The sequence below is a fragment of the Protopterus annectens genome, chromosome 9.part0 (genome assembly GCF_019279795.1).
Source record: "Protopterus annectens isolate FY-2018-M chromosome 9.part0, PAN1.0, whole genome shotgun sequence".
NCBI classification, from domain to species: Eukaryota; Metazoa; Chordata; order Ceratodontiformes; family Protopteridae; genus Protopterus; species Protopterus annectens.
In genome coordinates, this window is record NC_056743.1 from 1,462,585,932 (window position 1) to 1,462,611,232 (window position 25,301).

The following is a 25,301-nucleotide window of genomic DNA, read 5'->3' on the forward strand; positions in this document are numbered from 1 at the left end:
CATCTAACCACAATAGCTCCATGACACATACCATATGCATGTAGTATTATAGTGTATATAACTAGATAAGTAAGGGTTCTAATACCAAAACAGGAAATTTTGTGAGTATATATGTCTGTATATGCATATTCCCTTACAGCAGTGTGGCTGTCTCATTGTGTTTCTGTGCTATGGTTATACCATTTTAAGGGCCTGTGCAAACCTGTTAACCCCCCAGTGGCAACTTTTACAGCACCTGCAAATGTCATCCACCTGAACAGTAGTGGCAGACACTGCAAAAATATATAAGTTCTGTGGCGCATGTGATATCTGTACAGTGTTATAGTATGTAAAACTAGGCAGGTAGGAGTTCTACTTTCAACAAGGGCAGGTCATGAGTGTGTGTATGTATGTATTTTCCCTTGGAGTAGTGTGACTGTGTTAGGGCCACCACCATATGTCTCAATCCTTTAGAGCAAGAAATATGGATAAAGCCATACAGAAAAGTGAGACAGAGACCTTGTAATAGGGACAATTTTTAAATATTGCTCTTACAAACATAGAAAGTTGATAGCGTAACAGATTGTGCATTAGCATTAATTTTCCGAAGGATATGAAGTCTGAAATTAAAATATCTGTCATTATTGTCTAATTTCAGTCTTTAATGATTTGCCACTAATTTGCCAGAAAACCACAATGTTATGAAAAATGGACCAAAAATATATGACAAACATCAGGACATTCTGCAGAACTCTGTACAGGTGAGAGGTATGGCCACTACCTCTCCCACACTGCAGGTTGCAGTCCATGTTTTGGCCTGTGAAAACAACTCAAACAATACAGAGATCCCAAGAGTGTAGGATAACAAACATTACCTAAAGTTATCTAATAGTTGCATAAAGCAGTTATTTTACATCATAAACACCTTAATGTTATGAGAAATAGCATAAGCTATGGAAATGTGACAAAAATAAGTTGTCATATTGGCAGACGAAGAGAAGCCATGCCCACTGAACTTGCCATGGGGATGGTTTGTCATGCCAACTCTCAAAATACTACAAGAAGTGTCCCACATTGCACATTTGATAAGGTGGCAACCCTACTCTGTCTTGCCTATGTGTGTGCAATATGTAGACATTCAGTGACCCTGTGAGTAGCTGCTGCCCCCAATGACTCATGTGTATCTAGGTATGAATCCTAACTGCCACCACCCACATTTGTAGGTACTGCCTAAGTGTGTGGTAACTGTAAGTTGTGTGCTGCTGTTATTGACCCACCAACTGATGTTAACACACTGCAACAGGGTCTTATATCACGTATGGAATGGTGCCAAGGCCCTGGCCTCAAGCTGAATACAGAAAACAGTACCATCATACCATATGGCAAGGACATGACCCCACTATTTCCCACATCAATGGCAATTCCATAAACACACAACCTGCATTGAGAGGCATGGGTACTCAGGTTGATAACACTGTTGAATTCAGCCATCAAGTAGCGGCAGTGGTCAGAAACCCTTTTATGTGGTTCACCACATAGTTAAAGGGAGTGCATCAGGAAAAAAGGTGGACATTACCTCTGTATAGTCCACAGTCAGAACAACAATAATTTAGTACCATGGACCATTTGGTATGTACATATCCAGACATCTGCAGCAACTGGAAAGGGCATGGTAATACCTACAAAGGTAATCCATGGCATCCAGCACATGTTCCATGCAGTCAGCCTCAAATCAGTAGTGTCCCACTTGGTATTGGACAGGTTGTATACAGGTGGACTGTGGCAGGCCTACATGGCAATGTTGTGCCCAGCCCTTCAACAACTGGCCCATATATGTGAGTCAATCTCTTCGCACATTACCAGCCTGACAGGGCTGAATCTGATATGCCACATCAACAAAACCTGCTGGAGAGACAGGTTTGTCTCCCAGAGGCTGCTCTTTCTCAGGAATGCACTTCCCACATATGTCAAACAGAGTACCATGCAGCCCCTCATCAAGTGCATCCATGATGAGTGGATGGGAAACCACAAATCAGTCCCAGGGATCGCACCTGTGTCCCTCAATGACAGGGGCAACAGGTGTTGATCAATGATTCTGTCGAGGTTAAAGTAATGGCTCGGCTTGTAAGGGACAAAAACATAATCCAAGCTGAAGAAACTGTAGAACAATAGTGAAACACACAAGTTCCGTGTTTTTTTTTATGTGTTTCACTAGGCTTGTAAGGGACGCAGGGCCATTACTCTAGTAACTTTCTATGATCCTATGAACCTGTGATGCTACAGAACTCCCAGGTGGCATGTATCAAGAGTAGCATGCTGTGTCAAGGGGTATGCATGCAAGACTATGCTGTCTGCCTTCATTGTCCCTCACACACTGTTCTACACACATGCACCTAGGTAACCATGCACATATACAGCCGCACTTTGGTGATGCCACATTTCTGTGTTGCCACTATGCCATCCTGAGCTGCTGTAAAGGCAGTAGGTCCCCACAGCATAGACACACAGACACCTGGAACAGAAACAGAATAAGGTCCGGGAGACAACAGTCAGTCAATAATACTAACAGCAACACAGCATCATAGCACAAAGGTACATACACTTTGATGTGTATGCATGACAATTGCCAGCAGGCAGCACCTTACACAGCATAGCACTACTGCACTGCAAACTGCCATTAAGTGTACTATATTCATCCTGTGCATCAGACGCATATTAGCATGTCCTTGCAAAGATGGTATGGATGACAGAGATGTGGCACATATATCATCACATGCACTGGGTGTAGTGTGGGGTTGACAAAGGCCTAGGCTATGCCACACAGTTGACATCATGTGTGTGTTTGTCTGGAGGGGTGCGGTCAGCTGGGCCATGGAAAGGAGCTGTGTGTGTCTGTTCTTGACCTGCATGCGACAGTGATGTGTGAGTGTGTGCATGTACACAGTCAAGCCATATGCCAGCCCTACACAAAGATATGTTGGACAGCTGTGAACCATACATGGCAGAATGTACAGTTCATTGTCTCCGGCCATTAACATGGGAACTGGGTCTGCCAGGAGTGGCACTGGTACCATCATGCCCAGGGCCAGATGCATTACTACTTGCTGAGGATGACCAGTGTCTGCTGGGTTTGTGTCCATCATGGGACTGCCCAGGACCACATTCCCATGGCCTGCCACATTGTGATGTGGACAATACCCTTCCTTCATTAGTGCTGGAGTACTACCACTATGGGAGTGTGACTGTGCATGGCCATGTGGGCTCTCAGCTGATATTGTTGCTGACCTACGTATACATGTCCGACGTCCTACTCGTACCACATTTTCAAGCACAGACATTGCACGGTTAAGGACTAACAATGTCTCACCCCACCAACTATCCACTACATCAGTGAAATGACGTAAGGCATCACAAATGCTATGGATGGAGTCATGCATGCTCAACACACACACACACACACACACACACACACACACACACACACACACACACACACACACACACACACACACACAGGTGAGGTGCCACAAATGCATTATAAAGACCACATCTTATGGCTGATGCTATGCACAACAGACACACACAAGACAGGTCCTTAACAACATGCAGTGCAGCTACATCCAGTTAATGTTGCTAGTACTATACACCTGTGAGATAAGTTACATGTCAGTTTATGGGATGGACCTTCACCTAAAACACAGTGCACACATTTCCACAATAGTAATGCACCCAATTATAGCAGACTACCTATGCCTTCACAAAAATATGTGCTAATATGTTACAGCTCTTGCAAATATGCTATGGTGATTATGGATGCAATGCACTGCAGTGAACCCCTCCACAAGTGAACATGTAAGTATTGCAACATGGCTAAGCTTAACAGTTGTGTCCACCACAAACTGGCAGCCCTTAACATGCCTAGGGTATAGATGAGCCATAACAAAACAGTTCCACACCCACCAGCTACAAGATGATAGACCCTGGCCACAGCATAGGTACCCATGAGTTTGTGGAGGAGATGTGTTGTCAGCAGACACAAATGTGGCATTGGTACAGGATAATATGTGCATATATCAACATGTACAGTACAAACTGTGATACTACCCACATTGCTGACATTCATAATATGTGTGCACATGTGTGCATTACAAACTCCCCCCACAAATGCTGATGAACCTGATGTATGTGTACAGGTATGCAGAGGCTGCCAGTATGAATGCTACAGTATTAAAGTGATGACCAGAGTTGGCTTACCTGGATGATCCTCAACTGTGGAAACTGTGCCACCCCTCCACGACATATGGTGTGATGGATTCTTGTGAGCTGGTGGCTGAACCCAGGTTTGCCAGGAACTCCTCTGTGGCCAAGAGTGGTTATTGTGTAGCAGGCCCTCCACCAGGGCCAGAACAGTTCCTGGCCACAGCTGCAGCTCTTTGCCATGTATGAAGTATCTTATTTGTGGCCCAGTGTCTGACCTGCTCATAGCTCCTGTCCTGCTGGCCCACAAGATTCACCAACACCATGAGGTCTATCCACAGTGTAGTGCATTCTTGCTGGTTATGGTTGGTGAGTCCTTGACAACAGGTCCTGGTGATGGAGTGTCAGGGCATCAATTATGGCAGCAGTCTCTGCTTCTGAGAATAGTGGATTCCTACTGTGGTACATCTCTCCTGAAAGATATGAAGAGGGGAATACATTACAGGACCGCATACATTGCCCACCATTATGTACATACCCTACACATCCATATTTGCTAGCACTATCCGCTGCTAATTCTCACATCATACTGCTCCATCTATCACCACAGTTTGTATATGCTTATCAGCAAGCAACATAGTGGCAATGCATCATGCATTGCCCTCCTGATCTTGATGTTTCCTGCTACTTGCTGCATATGCTATAAGGTGTTCAAATGCATTCTCCTGCTTGTTCATAGCCTGCCAACATTGTATGCAGTGGTGTCAGCCTCCTACTATTATAATAAGCACCTGGGCTGTAGGCCCACTCCTTAGGTCTCCCTTGGCTTCCTCTCTCATATTCTGGAATATATGGCTGGACAATCTTCTACAGTCTCCCCTACCAGTCTGGTTGATATAGGCATCCTGGCACTGTGTAGCACCTGCCTCATGTACATGGACGGACACCATCTACAAACACCACCAAGGAACACACTGTGTGAGAGATGCAATAACATTAGGAACCTACAGTCCATTATCTCTCCCTGTGAAGCCCACATATTGGTCCCTGAATAGGTTGTCAACACAATCAGTACACCTCACACACCACCCACACCTACACAACACACACCCACATATGCAGAGGTCCTTAACATACACATCCACAAACAAAGGAGACCTCTGAGGTAACGCCACATGTGAACTCTACAGACCTACACAACACATACCACACATAGCCACACACCTGTGTCTCACAGCCATGAAGGCATTGCCACATATCAAACATATTACACATAGGATACTCCATTGTGAGGCACACTGATGTGCCTCTCACCAGGCTGTATATGTGGGTGGTCACAGTTACTTCTGTGTCAGGTGACAGAATCTGCCATATTGCATACACACTGCTGTCTCTCACCAACAGGTATTGCCATTAGTCTGTCATAATCCATGTTGGTGTGCCAGACCTGAGATGTACCTCCACTGACTATATGCAATGAGACATGAGTCAGCACACTGATTATGTGTCCCAGAAAGGTGTTTTTCTAGCCTTATGCAGCATTCCCCTGCCACTCAGACTGATGCCACAATAGAATCAGGAAATGATTGACCTTAACATGTGGCCTGCTATCTTGTGACTTTCCAGGGGGTTCCAGTACCTTTTAGCCTAGGATGATATGGTCAACAGACCAGGATGCTTTGCCAGAGATGCCTCCATCTGTCTCAACTGGTCTTCAGGCTTGTGGCAATGGTTCTCACCAACCCATACTGCCTTCATTAGGAACAGTGGTGAAGTTATCACTACCAACACACAACTGCCAGTGCAGCACAAATTGAAGGCCATGCTGTTAAACACTAGGAGTGTACACATGACTCTGTCCTCATTGCAAGCATTCTTAACCCTGGGAAATGCTGACATCTGTTCAGATGGACACAAGGTTCAAAATGGTAAAAGCACCCCAGTGTGACCTGCTAAACCATCTTATCATACTGTCAGACCCCAAACTGTGGGCAGTAATGCCATGGGAGATGGGGTTTCAGTATATATGAGACACATACACAGCTCCATGCTGTACAGGCAGTAAGATGCACAGGGGACACTGCAGGGGCAGTTCACCATTGCCAACACACCTATTCAAATCATAGCTAGCTACTGGCCACCATATGTGACCAGGAAGCCTATTCTGCCTATATGGACCTCATCAACTGTATTAGGATTTGGGTCTTTACCCTGATCCTGGGTTACTTGAATGATCCAAACATACATTGGAACACATACCCCGTGCCAGCACACAAATGGTCAGAGAGCCATCAACAGTGGAATTACAATCACCTCGGTGTTGATAGGGGCTACCCCCACATGAAGTGAAGGTGTGTTGGAGTTGATATTACACAAAACGGGTTACCACTGTAGCATCCTTACAGTGTCATCCTCTGTGGCAAAGCAACCATAATGCGTTCATGTTTGCAGTCACCATCTCTCACAATACCCATCTAGCTAGGGTCAGACATGCATACACCTCCAACATGGAATAAGGCCTCCTGGGGGTGGTATACACAGTTTCACATAGTTTCACATCCCCCAACCCCTCTGTAGGAACTGGCATCAATATCCACATTTACATACAAGCGCTATACGTGCTTTTGTATAGATGCATGGAGTCAGATATACCCGACAGGACTACATCATCCTCTGCAAGGATATGTATACCTGTCTGGTGGACATCTGTAAGAAATAGTGTCTATAACAAGGATGACATACCGCTGTCCAAGACAAAATAGGAGCAGGTGCCCATTTTGGATAAATGTCTCCTTAGAGTGAACAAGTGAATGGGATCACTCCTGGAAATCTGCACAGCAAACCCAAAGCCCACATTTTCAGCATCCACTACAGACAATCATCTCCCCTTCTGCACATATGTCTGCGACATCAGAGGAAGCACTAGGATCTGCTCACTTGTGGTGGTCAAGGACATCAGCTATACTAGTGCTGTAGGTATAGCATACTTGATGTCTAACAGAGTCAGTGTAAGCTTCACCCCCATCAGTACATCAGGACATCCTCAGTACCTGCCCCCTTCTCATATATGTAAGAAGCAGGTCACCATTGCCACATGAAAGTCATGGTATACAGCCACCGTGGAAACCTATCACATCACAGGATGCATCCTACATGACCCCAAGCCTCACCTTGCAACACCATATGGCACTGTATTAAAACAAGGTCTGAATACCACCTTTGTACCAGCAATGTGAAGGACAACCACTGTCACCCTTAACACTAAGGTGGGGTGTTCACCAATCTGTCACATTATAGACCCATTTTCATAACTAGGCTGACCTGCAAGGCCATAGCACAGTATATAGTGAACCTCATTAACAAGGACATTGGCAACCTTCACGCACTCCATCAAGCACAGTTAGGCTTTGTCAGGGAAGGAATCGTGTCTGTTACATTTGGTTGACCTCTTTGACACAGTCAACAAAGCCATGCATTGGGGGTGACAGTGCACACTGCCTACCTTGACCTGGACAAAGACTTTTACAGTATAACCTACTTGGCCATAATAGACATACGCTCCCAAGTATGCACCACACCATATGTTACCAGAGGGGTAGCACACTGGCATGCTGACACGACCCACCTAATCCAGATAGGGGAATCCACCTCAAGCAGTTGACCCATAACTAGCAGCATAACCTGGTGTTCTGTGTTTGGGCCTTTGTTATGTATGATGCACACTTCTGAGGTGCAGGGCACAGCCATTCGGCTATGGCTGACCATCTTTGCAGATGACTGCGTGCTGTGTGCTGTCACCAGATTCCCTAGTGATGTGGACATCTGCCTAGGAGGGTCTCATACAGACACATGACTGGTGCCAGAAATATGGCCTCAGGGTGCATACCAGGAAATGCAGTGTCAACCCCTTTGGGGAGAGTGATGTTCAGACTTATTATCACAGTACTAACAACATCCTTGGCATGCAATTAGTTGTGAGTGATCTGTGCACACAGGTTGATGGCAACATGACATTTTACCACCATGTTGCTTGTGTTGTAAGGTAAACCTTCTATATGGCCCACCTCATCCATAAGGATATATCATTCAGGGACATGGGGTCATAACATCCCTGTAGTCCCCCCAATAAGGCCCATTATTGAATATAATGCCCCATTTGTCATTCACCTCACATAGCACATGCAGCAGCTGGGGACATCACAGAGGTCCCCCACAAGGGAATACCAGGGACTCAAACATCTGCCATATACAGATAGGCTATAAACCCATTCCTTTACTCAGTTTCATACATATTCCTCAGACGTGACTTCTGTCTAGCATACAAGGCAATCATGGGCTCCACATTTTTTGGACTGCTGCACAAATGCAACTGAAGCTCCACTCTGTTAACCCACACACACACCCTCAACCTGTTGTGTGACATCAACTGGACTTGGTGGCTCAGATGTGTGCCCCACACACTCACCCTGCTGTGGAATGGACACCCTGTCCACATCAGGCAGGGTAACTATTTATACCTTTGTAAGCGGAACCTGGATAACTGGATGGTTAACAGCACATACACCCTCGGGATACCACCTGTGGCCCTGTTGGACTGGGGGATCAGTTACTGACTTGCATACACATGGGCTAACATCCGGTCTAGGCTTATGGGGGCTTAGGGCCCATAGCCTAGTAACCTTGTATGATACCAGGTATGCCAGTTATGGCCTGTGTGCTGTGACAGACTGTGTTGTTATGTATCCACACCCATCAATGCCATCTACTGGGGTGTGTCCCCTCTGGGAAATATTACAGTACCATGTCATACAGCCACCATCCAACAAATAGATGAGTGGTACTATAAGTGTATGTGGACATTCCAGCAACATCCGTGCTACACAATAACTGAGAGTAGTGCAAATGTGGTGTAGGGTTTCCTCCTCATAGGTCTCCAACATCTGCAGTACTCAGATGTTTGCAGAATGTGTACATGTGCCTGATATATGTGGACCCCCTGCCAGTCAAATGTATATGTCTGGAAACCAGTTGGAAATATATAATGGTTGTCCCAAGACAGTGGGGAATGTGTCTGTGACATGCCAAACACCTTAGAACACAGTAATGGTACATTAATATCTGGCACTGTATTCATTCCCTTACATTGCATGCTCAATATGTACACATTGTTGCTGAGGCAGAGTCCTGTGTATCCCCACTACTACTGCCTATAACCAGCTGTCCTACTGCAGTAGTTCACCAGGTATGCCAGCCATAGCTGTCAGGCAATGAAATACAGGTACCGAGTACACAGTGACCAAGCTAGAGTATGTCAGGAACAGTCAGTGACACCTGGACAATGTTTGAACTATACAAGATAATAACTCAAAACTTGTAAAACCAAAAAAGGCGAAAAACAAGTCGGAAAACAGTACAAACGGAATTTAATAAAATGAGCGCTTTCGGAATAGTCAATGCTCTTCCTTCATCAGATCCAAATGCAATGCATTTACGTGGTTTTATAATGAAACCACGTTCCAATTAAACAATTAATAAAATCACATATTGTAAAAACTTAAAGTAACAACCAACTTCGAATCCCAAAGCATTATATGGTTAATATACTCAAATAGTAGATCAAAATTACTTCCATTGATCTACCCTAAAATAAAAGTTGATTATATAAAATTCCTTTTAAACAGCTCAAGTACACACTAATAAAATCTACATATTTCCCTTCTAACAAAAAGTTAACGCTTAAGTGCTAGGAGTTTAAGAAAGCCTTTAATAGAAATGCTTCCATTAAGCCCTGGAGGAATATGGGCAACACTCCTAATTTGCCATAAAAGTTCCTCTATTTCCAATTTTATCTGCCATGGCCCACCCCTCTCATCCTGTACAACTTGTTTAAGTACAGTAAATTTAAAATTATGATTGGGAAACAGATGTATATGTTTAGCCAAAGCATTTGTCATATCTCCTTTGACTATGGCGTATTGGTGCTCGTATATACACTGTTTGAGTTTCCTTTCTGTCTTCCCTATGTAAAAAGCAGTACAGTTTTGGCAAATAGCTGCATAGACAATTCCCCTAGTGTCACAATTGTATCTACCCTGCACTTTATAGCTTTTACCATTTATTATAAATTGATATGCAGTGTTTAAATGCCTACATTGTTGGCAAGATCCACATTTGGTCATGCCTTTGTTCCTAAACACTGAAGGTTTTTTGTGGCATTCAAGCAATGATTTTAAATTGTGCCCACGTCGATAAGTAATTTTAGGCTGGTCTCCAAAAAGACTGTTAAGACAACTATCTTCTGTGATGAGGGCCCAGTTTTTGTTCAAAATTTCTCTAATAAGGGCATGGTCAAGGTTATATGTGCACAAAAAGCTAATGGTGAAATTTTTAGTACTTCCATCAGAAGCGTTAGTTTGTTTATCTAGGAAATTAGCTTGTTCAACTACATTATTCGTAGATAATAAAGGTTTAAAGTGCCCTATTTGCCTTTTAATGGTTATTTCTGTAGTAATCTTGGAAATTAATACTAAAGGATACCCTCTATTAAGAAACATGTTCTCAATTAATTCACATTCCTTCATAAAATCGTTGTCGTCTGAAATCATTCTCGCTGCCCTAACGATCTGTCCTTTGACGACAGCCCTTTTCTGATAGTAAGGATGGCAGCTAGAAAAATGAAGGAGTGAATTAGAATAAGTAAGTTTCCTAAATATAGTACTTTTAAACCTACACTGCGACACGTCTTTATAGATGTGAATGTCCAAGAAATTGATGTAATCAGACTGTAAATTGTAAGTAAATTCAAGAAAATGTGTCAAAGACGTAATAGAAATTACAAAGTCTTGGACAATTTCACTGGGGCCTTGCCATAATAAAAACATGTTGTTTTGGTAACGGGTGTACCAAGCAACATATTTCTGAAAAAACGGGTTTTTGAATAATAACATGTTCTCCCAATATGCCATAACGCAATTAGCGAAGCTTCCTCCGCAGGGAGACCCCATGGCAACCCCGGGTTTTTTGAAGGTATATTTTTCCTTCAAACCACATGCAGTTATTACTAAGGACAATCTCCAAAAGAGTCGCAACTACATAGATTGTGTTTTCACTAACTTTCTTTTGTGCCATAAATTCCCTGATCCACTCTAAACCCAAGGCCTGGGGAATCACTGTATACAAGTCTCTGACATCAATTGTCAGAAACTTGTATTCAGGATAGAATGGAATCTTACTGAGTTCACTTAAAAAACTCCAAGAATCTTTACATATTTGCCGCTCCTTCGGTATTAAAGGTTTTAAAATGGTATCCACATATTATTGTGCAACAGACAATCCAGTAGCATTTGGACGCGAGCTGACCATTGCTGAAGGAACTCAGGGGGCCAGAGCTGTGATCTATGTCACTGCAGACAGAGCCAAAATGAAAGACTGCAGGTGCTGGACAGCTGACAAACAGCAACATGTCATTCCAAGATATGTTGTTGAGACCTACTGTTAAAATTCCTATTTCCCATTACCGCATTCTCCCCATCTGCATTCCATTGTATGGGGAATTCTATGACATAGTTGATATAGTGCTGTACTCCTTTGTGAGCAGAAATCCAGTGGTAGATTTCCTAGGAGAGCGCAGTCTGTTTTCATGAAGAAAGTCACAGACCTGTTTACCATCGACAGCAGCTTGCCTTTTGTAGCTAATTCTCATAAACAGGTGATTGCCTGTGCACCAATCTGAGACTCATACTTGCTAACAGCATCCAGAACAGCTGGGTTGCATTTTCATTAGCCAATGGCATGGCAACACAGTGCTATAATTAAGGCCTTCATGTAAGCTGTGGCCCTTTTCCTTGCCTATGAGGAGGACATTATTTTAGGTGTGGGGGCTACAACATCACAAAGCTTAGGTAGAAATACTGTCCACTGTTTGGATTGATGTGGTATGTCCACAGTTTTGCATGCTATGTTTAGCCATTGTTAACAGACTTCCTTATTCTGTGGGAGTTTACTGTTTAACAATGTGTGTTGGGGTCAGTAAGGAGACAGGCAGATGTGAGATCCATACATCATTTTTATATGAATGTGCATGCTGCTGCAGTTGACACTGCTCTATCAGCTGTATATGTTTGTAGGGGGAGACAGTGACACATGTCCCTGTCATCTGACCATTTCCCCCCCAACCCTTTATGTATGGGTGTTGTGTGGATGGCCTGCTCTAGGTGTTTGGCAGGTATGCTAAGTCTGTAGCAGGTAACTGAACATACTGCTGCTTGTCTTTCAGGCTGCAGCTGCTGCATTCTGAATAGGAGTCATACTGAGGATTGTGAACACATTGGAGGACAGCTAGCTGTATATGTCAGTGAGGGAGAAGTGTCAGCTCTGTTCTCACAGAATAGCCAGGATGAGGTTACCCATAATAGTCCAGGTGAGGCATGTGCCTCTGGTACATATGTTACATAATAGTGCATCCAGAGAGTGGTAGGCAACATTTAGGACACGTATTCATATTTGTGATATGTGTCCCACCTTACAGGCCTTTGACTTGGTACTGTGGGTGGAAGTGACTGCGGTATCAGCAACCAGTTCTGCTGGACATTGCAAGGATCAGTTATTTATATTTTGTATTGACAAGCATGTAGTTGTCATGCAACAGACTGGACTGTGGGCCAGGACTGTGAGTGTCCAGATGTTACACATGCTAGGAATGTAACAGATAGAGCTATTGAGTCATTATTATGTCAGGTGTAGTTGCAAGACATATGTGCATGCATACAGTGTGTTACACAGGATTCGCATGAACATGTATGTTTGGATGGGTATGGCATGTGACACAAACCTGTGTCATGATTCTGTATCCTCAATCTGCACTGACTTGCCAGTACTTCAGCACACAGAATAGATTTTATGACAACCATGCCATAAGCAAGTGGTATAACAATGGACATTCTGCAACAGACTGTGCGATTATCAGCTCTACCCAATATCGTAGGTCTCACGTACTTCTAACAACATGTATTTGGCTCTGTACTGGTTTGGTGTCTGCATCACAGCCCCAAGTATGCTGTCATGTAGCCCATTATATGTAGAAGTAGTGTGTCACTGGCAATCAGAATGTATTTCTAAAAACACCATTTTTTTCTTCACAGCGAAGTGATCTAGTGGACTAATGCACTATGCTGTAGTTGTTGTAGTGCAAGGTTCAATACTTGGCAGGTGCATTTATGTTTGCTGATGTGCATCATTAGAATTCATGATATGTTTGTGGAAACATCAGCTATTCTCCAGAGCTGAATGGCCTAGTAGGCCAATGCACTATGCAATAGTTGACAGGGTTCTGGGTTCAAGAGTTGACAGGGGTCAATATTTTTGCTGATGTGACATCAGTGGAATTCATTATATATTTATAGAAAAAACAGCTATTCTCCAATGCTGAGTGCCTTAATGGGCTAATACACCATGTTGTAGTTCAGAGAGTCCTGGGTACGAGACTTGGTGAGGGTGATTATTTTATTGATGTGCATAACAGTGTCAGAATCAGATAAGGTGATTAAAGCAGTTTTAAGTGGGTTCAAGTGGGATAGCGCATTGCACCATGTAGCTCCTCTTAAACCCGTACTAATTCCAGAAAAAGCAAAGAAAAAAAAGGGTGATAAGACAGTGGCAAAATGGGGGCAAGCAGGTGGAAAAACATAGTCAAAGGCAGGTAGGAATGTGCAGGACAGGTGTAGGAAATGACCATAGCTCTACATTTCTTGTACATCAACTGATGTGCAGGTTGTGGACACTTTGGAATTTGGAGCCTCACATCCCAGAGAGAGGGGTGTGGGTGACATAACTATGTTGATTAATTCCTGCATTGATTGATTGTGGGCAATGTACATGGGCGTGGAATGGAGATCTTATGTATGTGGTTTTTATTTTATTTTATTTTTTTGTGGAACAGATGCCCCCTTTTTTTAAGGTGAGAGTGGAATGCTGGGAAAGGGTTATAGGAACATTTAGGGAGATAAGTTGGGTAGGAGAGGTTGCATTTGTAAACAGACAAGACAGTGGATAAGGGCAGTATATGAAACATGAGGGGGGTAAACACCTTGGACAGGAAGGGTGTTTGGGAATTGGAGGACCAAGTGCCCCCAGATGGCAACAGTGAGACTGAGCTCCCCATCCATGGGCAGTCACCACTGTTCCTTCATGATCCCGAAGGTGGCTATGCTGAGGGCTGGATGGTGGGGCTGGCCTGCCCCTCCAGGTGCACCAGTCTGCGCTTGATCTAGTGCAGTCAATAATCCAGATCATGTTCAATAACTCTGCGCACCATCCCCGGTAGCTGATTCCAGGTGACAACTCCTTCTCCGCGCCTCCACCCGGGGAGATGGGCCCTGTCCCCTGAGGCAGTTCCACCTGTGGGTGGTGCAGGACCAGCACAGGGGGCAGCTCTAGGTTGGGTCCCAGACATGCTGGGACCCAGTGCCACAGCCAGATGAGGTGGGGTAGGTGGATCTGATGGAACCAACCTACCTAATCGTGCTATGGTGTTGAGGTTTTTTCAAAGTGTACAGGTTAGTCATGATCAGAATATTTAAAATGCATAGCATAAAGGACGTAGGCATAAATTGAATAACAGTATTGCAACAGCATGCCAGTAACATTTATGGCATAAGGCCAACATCGTTGGTATTTCAGCAAGGTACGTACTATGCAACCAATGTAATACATAACAAAATAATACAACACAAGGCCCAATATTAGGTTTTGAGAGCAACATATGTGAAAATGAAACCATACCCATAGTAAAACAATAATGTGTGATGCAGATAAAGGATGGGGGGGGGGAGACATTCCATTACCAACTGTATAGGCTATATTTTCACAACAGTACTGCTCTGTACTCTACGGGTTTGCCCTTATGTTATATCTGCAAGTGCCCTATTGCTTCTGTAGCACATAGATACCTCTCAAGCTATCTGCATGGGACAGTATGGGCCAAGATGTATCCCTTACAGGTACAAAACTACAGGGGACTTTTACATGTCAGGGGAACATATATGACTACCAATGTGTACTGTGAACTGATGTTATGTGAGTGTGCTACTGGCATACTTTGACTGGAGTTTATATCTGTGTCCAAGATTTTTGGCAACAGTGATCACTATCCATGGCAGCATGACACTTGAGAGACATATACTGTTCACAGTACAGTTTACACTTATCCTGACATCATTAGCAGGCATGGGGGTAGATTATCAGCAGACATTCACAGACACACCAGGCATACAGCCATAACAGGAATAAACAGTTTTATTTGTCTTATTAACTTGGAATAGTAGTGCACTTCTGGATGTTTTATTTAATGAAGTCTTATCACCTTGCTGAGCAATGTTGTTTACACACTAGTATATCTGGACACACAAATTAGTATACCATTCAAACAGCTACTACAGACATTTATTTACCTGTAATTCCTGTGGGAGAACATCTGTTAACAATATATAATTATTTCTATACATATTCAGTAGTACTTGTGTGTTTCTATAAATATATAGTAGTACTTGTCCCCGGATTCAAACCCTGGTCTGGGGGTTGCCAGATGAGCAGCATATATATTATTTATCAAACTGAGCTACTGTGGTGTGTTGACTGACTGATGTGTGACTAAAGCTCACCTGGTAATAAAATATGACCTGGTAATAGAGGAAGAGTGTCAGATAAGGCTGCAGTGACACTTGAACACACATGCATGAGACTCATGCATGACAGAGGTAGTAGGTGAACTGTGTATTAATACTTGGAATGCAGGTGTACACATTTAAATCCTAGTGGATGGGAATATGTGTGATGTGTATGAACCATATTGGGGTACTGGGTTGCCTACCTGACCCATATACAGTTGCAGATGTTATATTTGTAATCTACAGCTATTACAGTTTCATACTTACCTGCATCAACATAACTAAGTTCAGGAATGCATATAGCTAAAATGCATAGGTCAACACAATCCTGGGATAAACACACTATAATACCTTACACAGTAGTACTCTAGGTTTAGATCTTAGTGCTGAACAAATATCATATTGCATTATATCTTGTAGTACATTTTCACATCTACAGTTTAGTATGACAGTTATTTATCAGCCAACCATCAGTCACTTCATGGTATTATAACTGTGTTTACTTCACAGCACTTGTAATATTCGATTTCTTGAACAACAGCCCATAATACACACAACATTTGGCACAACACAGCTTTATTGAGGGTGACATGACACAGCGATTGGTATACATCTAACAATCTTTATTGCTCTACATTTTGTATAATGCAGGCATTGAAAGACAGCTGTTATTCCACAATCAATGCATTACTATCTTTATTTCCTTCATAATTCTGACTGCAGTTGTATGTTATTTCATGTAAATCATGAATGCAGTTAATTTATTCCCTTCACATTATGAATGCCGGTTTACTTTATTAACAGAACATTATTATTAATACAGTATACACGTTATTCCTAAACATTATTAATGCCGTATTAGATTTCTTTCCTTAACATTAACAGGTTTCATGCTTTCATCTATATTGAACTGTACCTGGCATTACTCACTTATATCAGTCCAGGTCTATGAACATATTTATTGCAGTACAGTCAAAACACAATATACCTACTGGCAGTTACTACTGCACTTTTTCTTTTTTATATTACTGTATATTACAAGATATATATGTACTCACCACACTCTTGGTGCATCCTGGCCAGGTACCCTGCATGGGCTTCCAGGCTGTGAACTCTCTCTTCTCTGCAGCTGTGGGGAGAGAAACACATCATTATGCATACCTGTCTATCAGATATTCATACTAGAATTTGGTAAAACAATGTTGACACTACTCACAAATTTGTGAGGCATTGTTGTTCTGAGCATCTTGGATCCACTGGGCCAAGAAATTCCCCTGTCCTATGCTTCAGGTTGTCATAGTGGTGATGCACCTGCTCATCAGTGTGGGGGATGCCAATTGCAGTGGTGAGGTTGCATGGCAGCCAGTCCCAGGCCTCTGATTTGTATTTGGACTCCTGGTACTGGCCCTGCAGCAGCTAGATGGCATGGTCTTTTATGAGGAGCCCAACCATAACCCTGGACTCCAATATGCCCCACTGCTGCACCCGGAAGTGTGCACCCTCTCGAACTCCGGCCATAGCTCCTGCACAGATCAAACTCCAACAGGTTCTAGTTGTATTCCCACCTGTTCACTTTAAATCAGGCTGTTTCCCACCCTTTTCCCCCATTGGACCATTTTTAAAAATGCTAAACTTTACTTAGCACCACACAATCCCACTGAGCTCAGCCGAGCATTGCTTAAACAGACAATGCTTAGCACTGTGCAAACCAGCTTAGCTGAGCTGAGGACTGCTTAAATGGCATTGATGAGCAGTTCCCAAACCAGCTAAGTGGAGCAGCACATTGCTATGTACTGCTAAAATACGTCCTGTTTAAGCATTTCTTGGCTTGGCTTAGCAGTGCTTACCAGAACTTAGCTACAGGCAAACCAAATATTTTTAAAAATAAAAAAAAAATATTGAAATTAATTGTTCATTAATGATACACTATTATTATGCATATGTATGTTACTTTAAATGACCTAAACTTGATGTATTTTAAATATTTTGTTTTGGGGTGTGACTGGAATCTATTGGACACTTGTGTGTAACTGGAGCCTTTTTCCTCATATCTCCACTGAAAATGGGCTTCTGGACCAGCTGGACTTACCCAATTAATCAATATCAATACATACGTCAATAAAAAAAGAACATGTCTAAATTAATGCTATCAAATATAGAAGCTTAATGACATGTTTGTGTATTCAGACCATGCACCTACTGCACACAAGACTGTGATTCTAACAATTGAGCTACCATGGATATGATGATTACAGCAATAAATTTCTATATAGCTTTCAGTTACATTTAAGCACTGCTGAGTAACTCGATGTGCCACCCCGCGCAAACCCATTCAGCGATGTTTAAACGTGACCTTTTTCATTTAAATTAAAAGCATCCTATTTCTATTTGTAGATGTCTGGCATGTGTTCATTGCTAAATGCAGCACCGTGCAAACGCAAACAAAAAAAAAAACAAAAAAAAAAAAAGGAAAAAAATGGGAAATGACATTTTAACTATTAGATTTCAGTGCCATCTGGCTCTTTCACAGACCAGGGGTGTGTATTACTCATCTCCAGACAATTTAACACACTCCCTACAAAAATTTAAAAAAAAAATTAGAAAAAGTAAGCACATTTAACATTTATATTTCAGTGCCATCTGGCACTTTGACAGTGCAGGGGATGTGTTACTCATCTCCGAGCACTGTCACACACCCCCTGCACTGATTCAGTAACCATGTTACATGGCTCTCCCTCAGTAGCGTGCTTTCATTAATATGCAAGGCACGCTGCTGAGGTGGAGCTGCAGACACAGCCATGGTACACTCTATAGAACTTATACTATTCCTACATGGAGTTTATTAAATCTGGGGGTAAGTCTTTTGCTCCTGTAGCAATGGATAGGGTTTGAGTCTGACCACATCACTTAACAAAACAGCCCTCTCTTACTAATGCATCACACACACACACACACACACACACACACACACACACACACACACACACACACACACACACAAACCTATACATATTCACATGCTGTCTGCTGCAAAAGGAATCCTCAAACTGTTCCATTTGTTCTGCTGAAAAAAGAACCTCCTACGTGTTCTAAACTGTTCTGTTCATTCCATTGAAATACAATCTGCTGCAAAATAATTCTCTCTTCTGTTCTGCTGTAAAAGCAACCACTTCAACACACACAGCAAAAAAAAAAAAAAAAAAAAAAAAAACAAAAGCAATATGCACCATTTCTCTACCTGTTCCTTTCTACTGCAAAAGGAAATTTCATACAGTCCTGCCCAAGAAAATACATTCTTTGCTGTGAGATTAAATCTCCTGTTATTTCTGGAAAGTCAGCTCATTTGCTGCAACAAATTGGGGAATCCAAAAAAAGCACAGTCGTGTTTTTTTTTTTTTTTTTTTTTTTTCTATATTGTATGAATCTGACCCTATGCTGCATCCCTGGGTCACATCCACTGATCTACATGAGGAGCAAAAAAAAAAAGCTTTCTTCTTAAAACATGAAGTAAACTATGACTACAGAACCAGTATTGAAATAAATACCAGAATACCAGCACTGCACTGCTGACTGATAGGCTCTGCTAATTGTGCCCCTTAACACCTTATGCTCTTGGAGACTGCTCCCTTTGCCACACCATAGCTACACTGCTTTTTTATTTCAGTACAAAGAAATGTCAGTAAAAAATTGGGACAACATAAAAAAAGTTACTAGCAGGTAAAAAAGCAATGGATGTCACTACTATCAACTCATTATATAGATAAAGACAAGGCAGTATTGACTTCCATGTTTGTTTCAGTTCACTAGAAAATGGGGAAAAAAAGAATGTTATCATTTAAAAAGCCATGGACAGGGCCGGCCTTTGGTTAGCTGATGCCCTAGGCAAAAGGACTCTACAGTGCCCCACCACAATCCCCACCCAGTGCCCCCATCCTGGTCTACCTACTCCATCCAGATTACTTTTTTACTTCATTTTTCTCACACTTTGTCTTAATCTTCAGTTTTTCCTGTACTCATATACATGTTTTAAAAACATTTCTTTACTACAAAAAATAAGCAAATGCATTCTATAAAAGTGCCCCTGCTACACTGGCACCCTAGGTGGCTGGCTAGTTGGCCTATGCCTGAAGGGAGCTATGCAGTGGAGGTCACTACTGTCATCTTGTTATACAGGTAAATAATTAGTTTTAGTGACTTTGAATACTTTTTTCAGTCAACTGAAAGGACGATATGGATAGCAGGGAAAACAGGTAAATAAAATATATTTAAAATGTTAAGAATGCAAAACCAATTTTTCAAATTTCACTGGGAGATAAAGCAGGACTGGAAATGTAGAATTGCAGTGAGTGTTACTTTGACTAGTTCAAATTCAGACCAAAATTTTAACTGTTGGATTGTCTGCTTGGCAAAAAGAAAGTTTCTTTGCAAGGAATGTGTGTCAAACCCTTTCAATATGGAACATAGAAATTTTAAGCCTCAAAATGAGGAATGCTTCTGTTAACAAGGTGCACTATTGAGGGAGGGTGACCACGATCCTCAAGGATTTACCAGAAAATTACAAATTTAACAAGGAGTAAACTAAAATATAAGGCTAAATCATGGACATTTGAGAAGCATGTTTTCATCCCTAGACCTTTTGTCATCTGTGATAAAAAAATTTAAAAAAAAGAAATCTATATTTTGCTGTGAGCAGTGTCCACCATTACCACTGCCAGTGGTTCAATCTGATTTTGCTGCCAGTGCTACTAGCAGAAGTAATGTAGTCATACCTGAAAACAAAACAAAACAAAAGAACAAATCCCTTGAGATTTGCATGTCTGCAACTCCCACATAGTAGTTTCTAGTCATATAACTAGAGATTATCAGGAAAACATTAAACCAATTACAGGTGCTTAGAATAGTCTGCCTGGTGAAATGACATGAGTTATCTACCGTGCCTAGTACTATGATTGTGAAGAAGAAAAGCATGAAGAGTTTTTACACAATTGTTGGCATGCCAGCTCAGACTGTTTCTTCTTTTCATGAATTTATGTGCTTACAAATATACTGCTTAAAAACATAGTTGTTGACTTTTTCTGGGGGCTGGGGCAGTCACTGGAACACATTTTTTCATAGCTGAGGTATATTCCCCTGTGCAGAGCAATCTGATGATGCCCATTCTGACAGTTGTTTCAGGTAGATCTTTCAAGAAAATTTTGATCAGTTTCCTTACATCAGATAAATATGTTAAGTTATAGACCTCAACCTTCCTTCCTCTAAATGTGCTGCAGACCCATTCAGTGTGGAATAGCATGGAATATGGCATCTTTATGGTTCAAAATGAGGAAAATATCTCATCATGATAATGAGGTAGACTTGAGAAGTTTGATGCTAGCTCACATGTCCTTCTGCAGTTCAGAAACAGTAAATCTTTTTCATCTTCCTGAAAGTACAACAAAGGGCTGGATTCCAAAAGCCTTTGGTGTGGTGTAGCACACTGAGATGGGAATGTTATTCCATGCCTGATACCCCTAAAAAGCTTTTGGTGTGGTGAGTTGGGAATATTAAAAAATAAGAATTTGCCAGTTTAAAATCCATAATTGGTAAAAGGGACTACCATGGTCATATGCCTAATTCCATAAAAGGGAATCAGGCACACGACTCCGAACTAATTTAGTGTTGTACATTGGTGAGGCTCACCAATACTCAAGTCTGACTCAGTGGTGAAGCCCATTAAAATGAATAGGCTTCACTATGAGTCAAAGGCTTCACCTGTATATGGAGGTAAGTATTGTAGACAAGACCAGATGGGAAGCCTGAATGCCTGAAGTACCTAGTCCCGCATACAGGCAGAGCTATACTGAAGCTAACGGTAGTCTGGGTGCCTGCATGGAACTTCTTGCATGCCCTTCACTGGTTATTAGACCTGTCCTCCTAATTCCTTAGTGAACAGTTCATTTTAGTTTCTTTAAAAGAAAAATCTCATTCCCTTGGTGGGCTAGTGGCCCCAAATACACAGTTTCTAGTTCTTCCATACAGATGGAGCTGCTCTGTCTGAGAATTTCTTCTGGACTAGATGACCACACTGATTCCACGGACAACTTTAGCAGCACACTCAGAGACAATGTATTTCATTAACATAGAATGTTTTTGCATTGTGTTGTTTAGTCTTGGTATTGCAAGCCACCATTTATTTAAATACCTTGGTATCATGAGATATTGAATTGTGCAGATGATGCCCTCTGGGATGTCATCCTTATGGGACAGTTGAATTTTACTGATCAAAGTAGTGAGGCCATTCACTCTTGCTACTCCAGTATTTTGGAAACTTGCCCAATTTGCTTTCTGCCCTAATCGAGACTTATCTTCACCCCTTAGGCCCAGTGGGTCACTAATGATTCAGGCATACCCTGTCCCTATTCTACAGAACCAATGGCATAAATACTCTTCTAAGCAGGTTCAGGCTCCTAGGCAATGAGACTTTTCCTTGCAGTACATTTGGCTGGGGGCACATGGATGAAGTAACATTCAGCTACAGAGAGATATGACTGTTGCAAATACCCTAAGGGCAATGACAAACACACAGTGCCATGCCCATAGCTTCAAACACCAAGTGCACAGAGGGAAAATAATGTCCTTGGCCCCCAAGACACCAACAGGCAACAGGTGATATGGCAGGCATCAGCAGCAGGCTGCCCAGTGAGCATATAAATGGCAGTAAAAATGCAGTGTCTTTATTACTGGTATGTGAGGACCATTACACACTTCACAGTGTCTGAGGACAATTATTTAAAACACATACTAGTACATATGTATGATATACTAGATTGCATAGTAGAACATACATGTGATTATGTAGCATACAGGATTTCCTCCATGCTGTAGCACACTTTTACATGTATAGTTGCATAACCATGTACTGTACACCAAGCAGAACACATATTAGTTACTCTGCCCATGTGCACCTCTTTACTGAACTTGTGGGAAAGTCACTGCATGTTCTCTTTGCCCACAGAAAATTTGCAACAGCCACATGTCTTCACAGCTAAATGTCACTTCAGCCATGTGTCTTTAACCAAGTGTACCACAGGGAACTGTCTCACTACCTAGCAACCTGAACCCACTGTAAGCAGAATATAACATTCCTACATTCGCAGCCATGGCTACCGGAATGAACCAGTTATTGAACTAGTAATTACAGCTGCATGTAGGTGGTGTTAAATGACCTGCAGCAAACAAACCATAAATACAGCAAAAGTAAAACAGATAAACAAAGAAATGTAAATAAGAAGCAACTTTGTAGACCTGTGGTACTACTAACAATACACACCTGTTTTGTTATTAATGATATTCAATACTTATTTATTTTCATGTATAACCTGGAAATGTTAAAACCGAAAGTCCCATTTTCTGTGGAGTTCTAGGGAAACGATTCCAAAAAAAAAAAAAAAATATATATATATATATATATATATATATATATATATATATATACAATGTTAAGAAATGCAAGTTAGAAATGGTAAGGAATGGTAATGTGATGGAATGAAATCGGACTGTGAAATGAATATAGATGCAGTCCAAAACGTAGCAATAATGGACAGCTTATTATGACAGTACAACATAAATTCAATGAAACGATTAAACATAAATCACTAATGATACAGTTTGCGATGTGATCAGTAGTATACAGTACAGAAAAGAGCAGAAGCAAGCAGCATAAGGGGCAATACAAAATAGTTCTTATTTACAAATACTGTTTATAAGCAGTGAAATACAGAACAGATGGTCAAGTTGTGTTCACAGCAATGAATGCCTGGTTTGGTATAAAGGTTTTGGGAGTTAACCTTTCAATGTCAACATTAGTTTATCTGTTTTATATTGTAAAATGGAAGGTGTGGAGTGAAATGTGAATTTAGCATGGTCCACACTATTACCTTGTCTGTACAGTGCAGTTTTAAATGTAACTTTAAAAAGTTCCTGTTTTCCCTGACACAGAACTTTATGAAAACTCAGAACATTTCATGGATTGGACTTCATTATCTAGATAGCACATGGCAGTGGGTAGATGGATCTAATGTCGGTTTAAGGTAAGCAAATTTATACAGTGCATTCACAGATGCTAGAATTTCATATAAAGATACTTTAAAGACTTATTTGCCCTTGACACACAAGCAATTTTGACTTGGTTTGCTCTGTATAAACATGTTATAACTAGAGAATAACACCAAACATATAACGGTCAATAAGTATAACAGTATACAGTCTGTCACAAACCTAAATAACCTTTACAGCATTAAGTCGCAATTTTGAGTAGGGAGATGTTTTTTTTTTCTCTGATAAATCTAACAGTAATAGCATACGCTACAAAAAGAAAAGCACTGTGCGTCTCCTTGACTCCCACACCTCAAGAATTTCAAAACAGGTTTTTAATTGGAATATTTTCCTGCTGATCAGATCCTCTTCTTATAAGATGCAACACTCTACCCTGAAAATCTTCTGGCCTGAGAACATTTGTGGAGATGGTTGACTGTAAAAATTACCATCATGGCTACTAAAATTAAAAAATAAGACATATCAGGCTATGTTTTGCTACAGCTTGTTGTTATATCCTTAAGTGCACTGCAGGTGATGAGATGAAGACAAATATGTGACACACAACGATTAAGATAGATGATCCATGGAAGATATAATTAAAATTACACATTAAGTACATGGGAAGAAAGATACCGGGCAGGATTCACGAAGCCTCCGTGTAAGAGTTACAAGGCTTACACGGAGGCTGCAGTTAAACGGTGTGACATCAGCATGTCATGCATATGCATGAGGGCATGCTGAATCACACCTAAGGCTTACACGGTCCGTGGAAGACAGTAGGGGGAGTGTCCGTAGGCCGAGCCCTGCAAACGGACACGCCCCCAGAAGAGTAAAAGTCCCGAAAGTAAACCCCCACGACAGAGTCCATGGAAATGTGAATAAACACAACACATGCCCCCACAGACTATGAACATAAAATATATAAATGAACATGTTATATATTTTTTTTTTAAATTGTAAAGATGTTTGCCCATGAGTGCGCTCGTTTGCGTGGGCGTGCCCGTAGCTTAGCCACAGTTAGCAGTCAGTGGAAAAGCATATAAGAACTAAATATGCAAAGTAAGCCAAAAAGCAATAGCGTAGCGGTAGAGACATCAGCTGAAGAGCAGGCAGTCATGGTTCGAGCCCCCACAACATCAATTTTTATTTTTAGTGAAATAAGCACGAAACAAGTCCCTGACATATATGTACACATATAAAATTTAATTTTATGTAAAATGTAATGAAATGGGCCATTTATTTTGAAGAAATGTGAGATAACAAAATAATAAAAAATGCCAGATGTGCCTATAGCTGAGCTACAGTTTAACAAGTTGAGTGCATCTGCCCGTAGATGAACAATGGTTCAACAGGTGCAAAATGAGTGCCCGTAGGTGAGCAGTGGTT

The 25,301-nt window shown here is 41.6% G+C and overlaps 1 protein-coding gene across 1 annotated transcript in view; it reads left to right on the forward strand.

Annotated features, from left to right (window-relative positions):
- LOC122810700 (CD209 antigen-like protein A) overlaps window positions 1-23,912 on the forward strand; it is a 573,726-nt gene extending 549,814 nt beyond the window's left edge. Inside the window, exon 5 of the mRNA XM_044082265.1 lies at window positions 23,817-23,912. Coding sequence (XP_043938200.1) covers window positions 23,817-23,912 — 96 coding nt within the window. The remainder of the gene's footprint in view (window positions 1-23,816) is intronic.
- The last annotated feature ends 1,389 nt before the right edge of the window (window positions 23,913-25,301 follow it).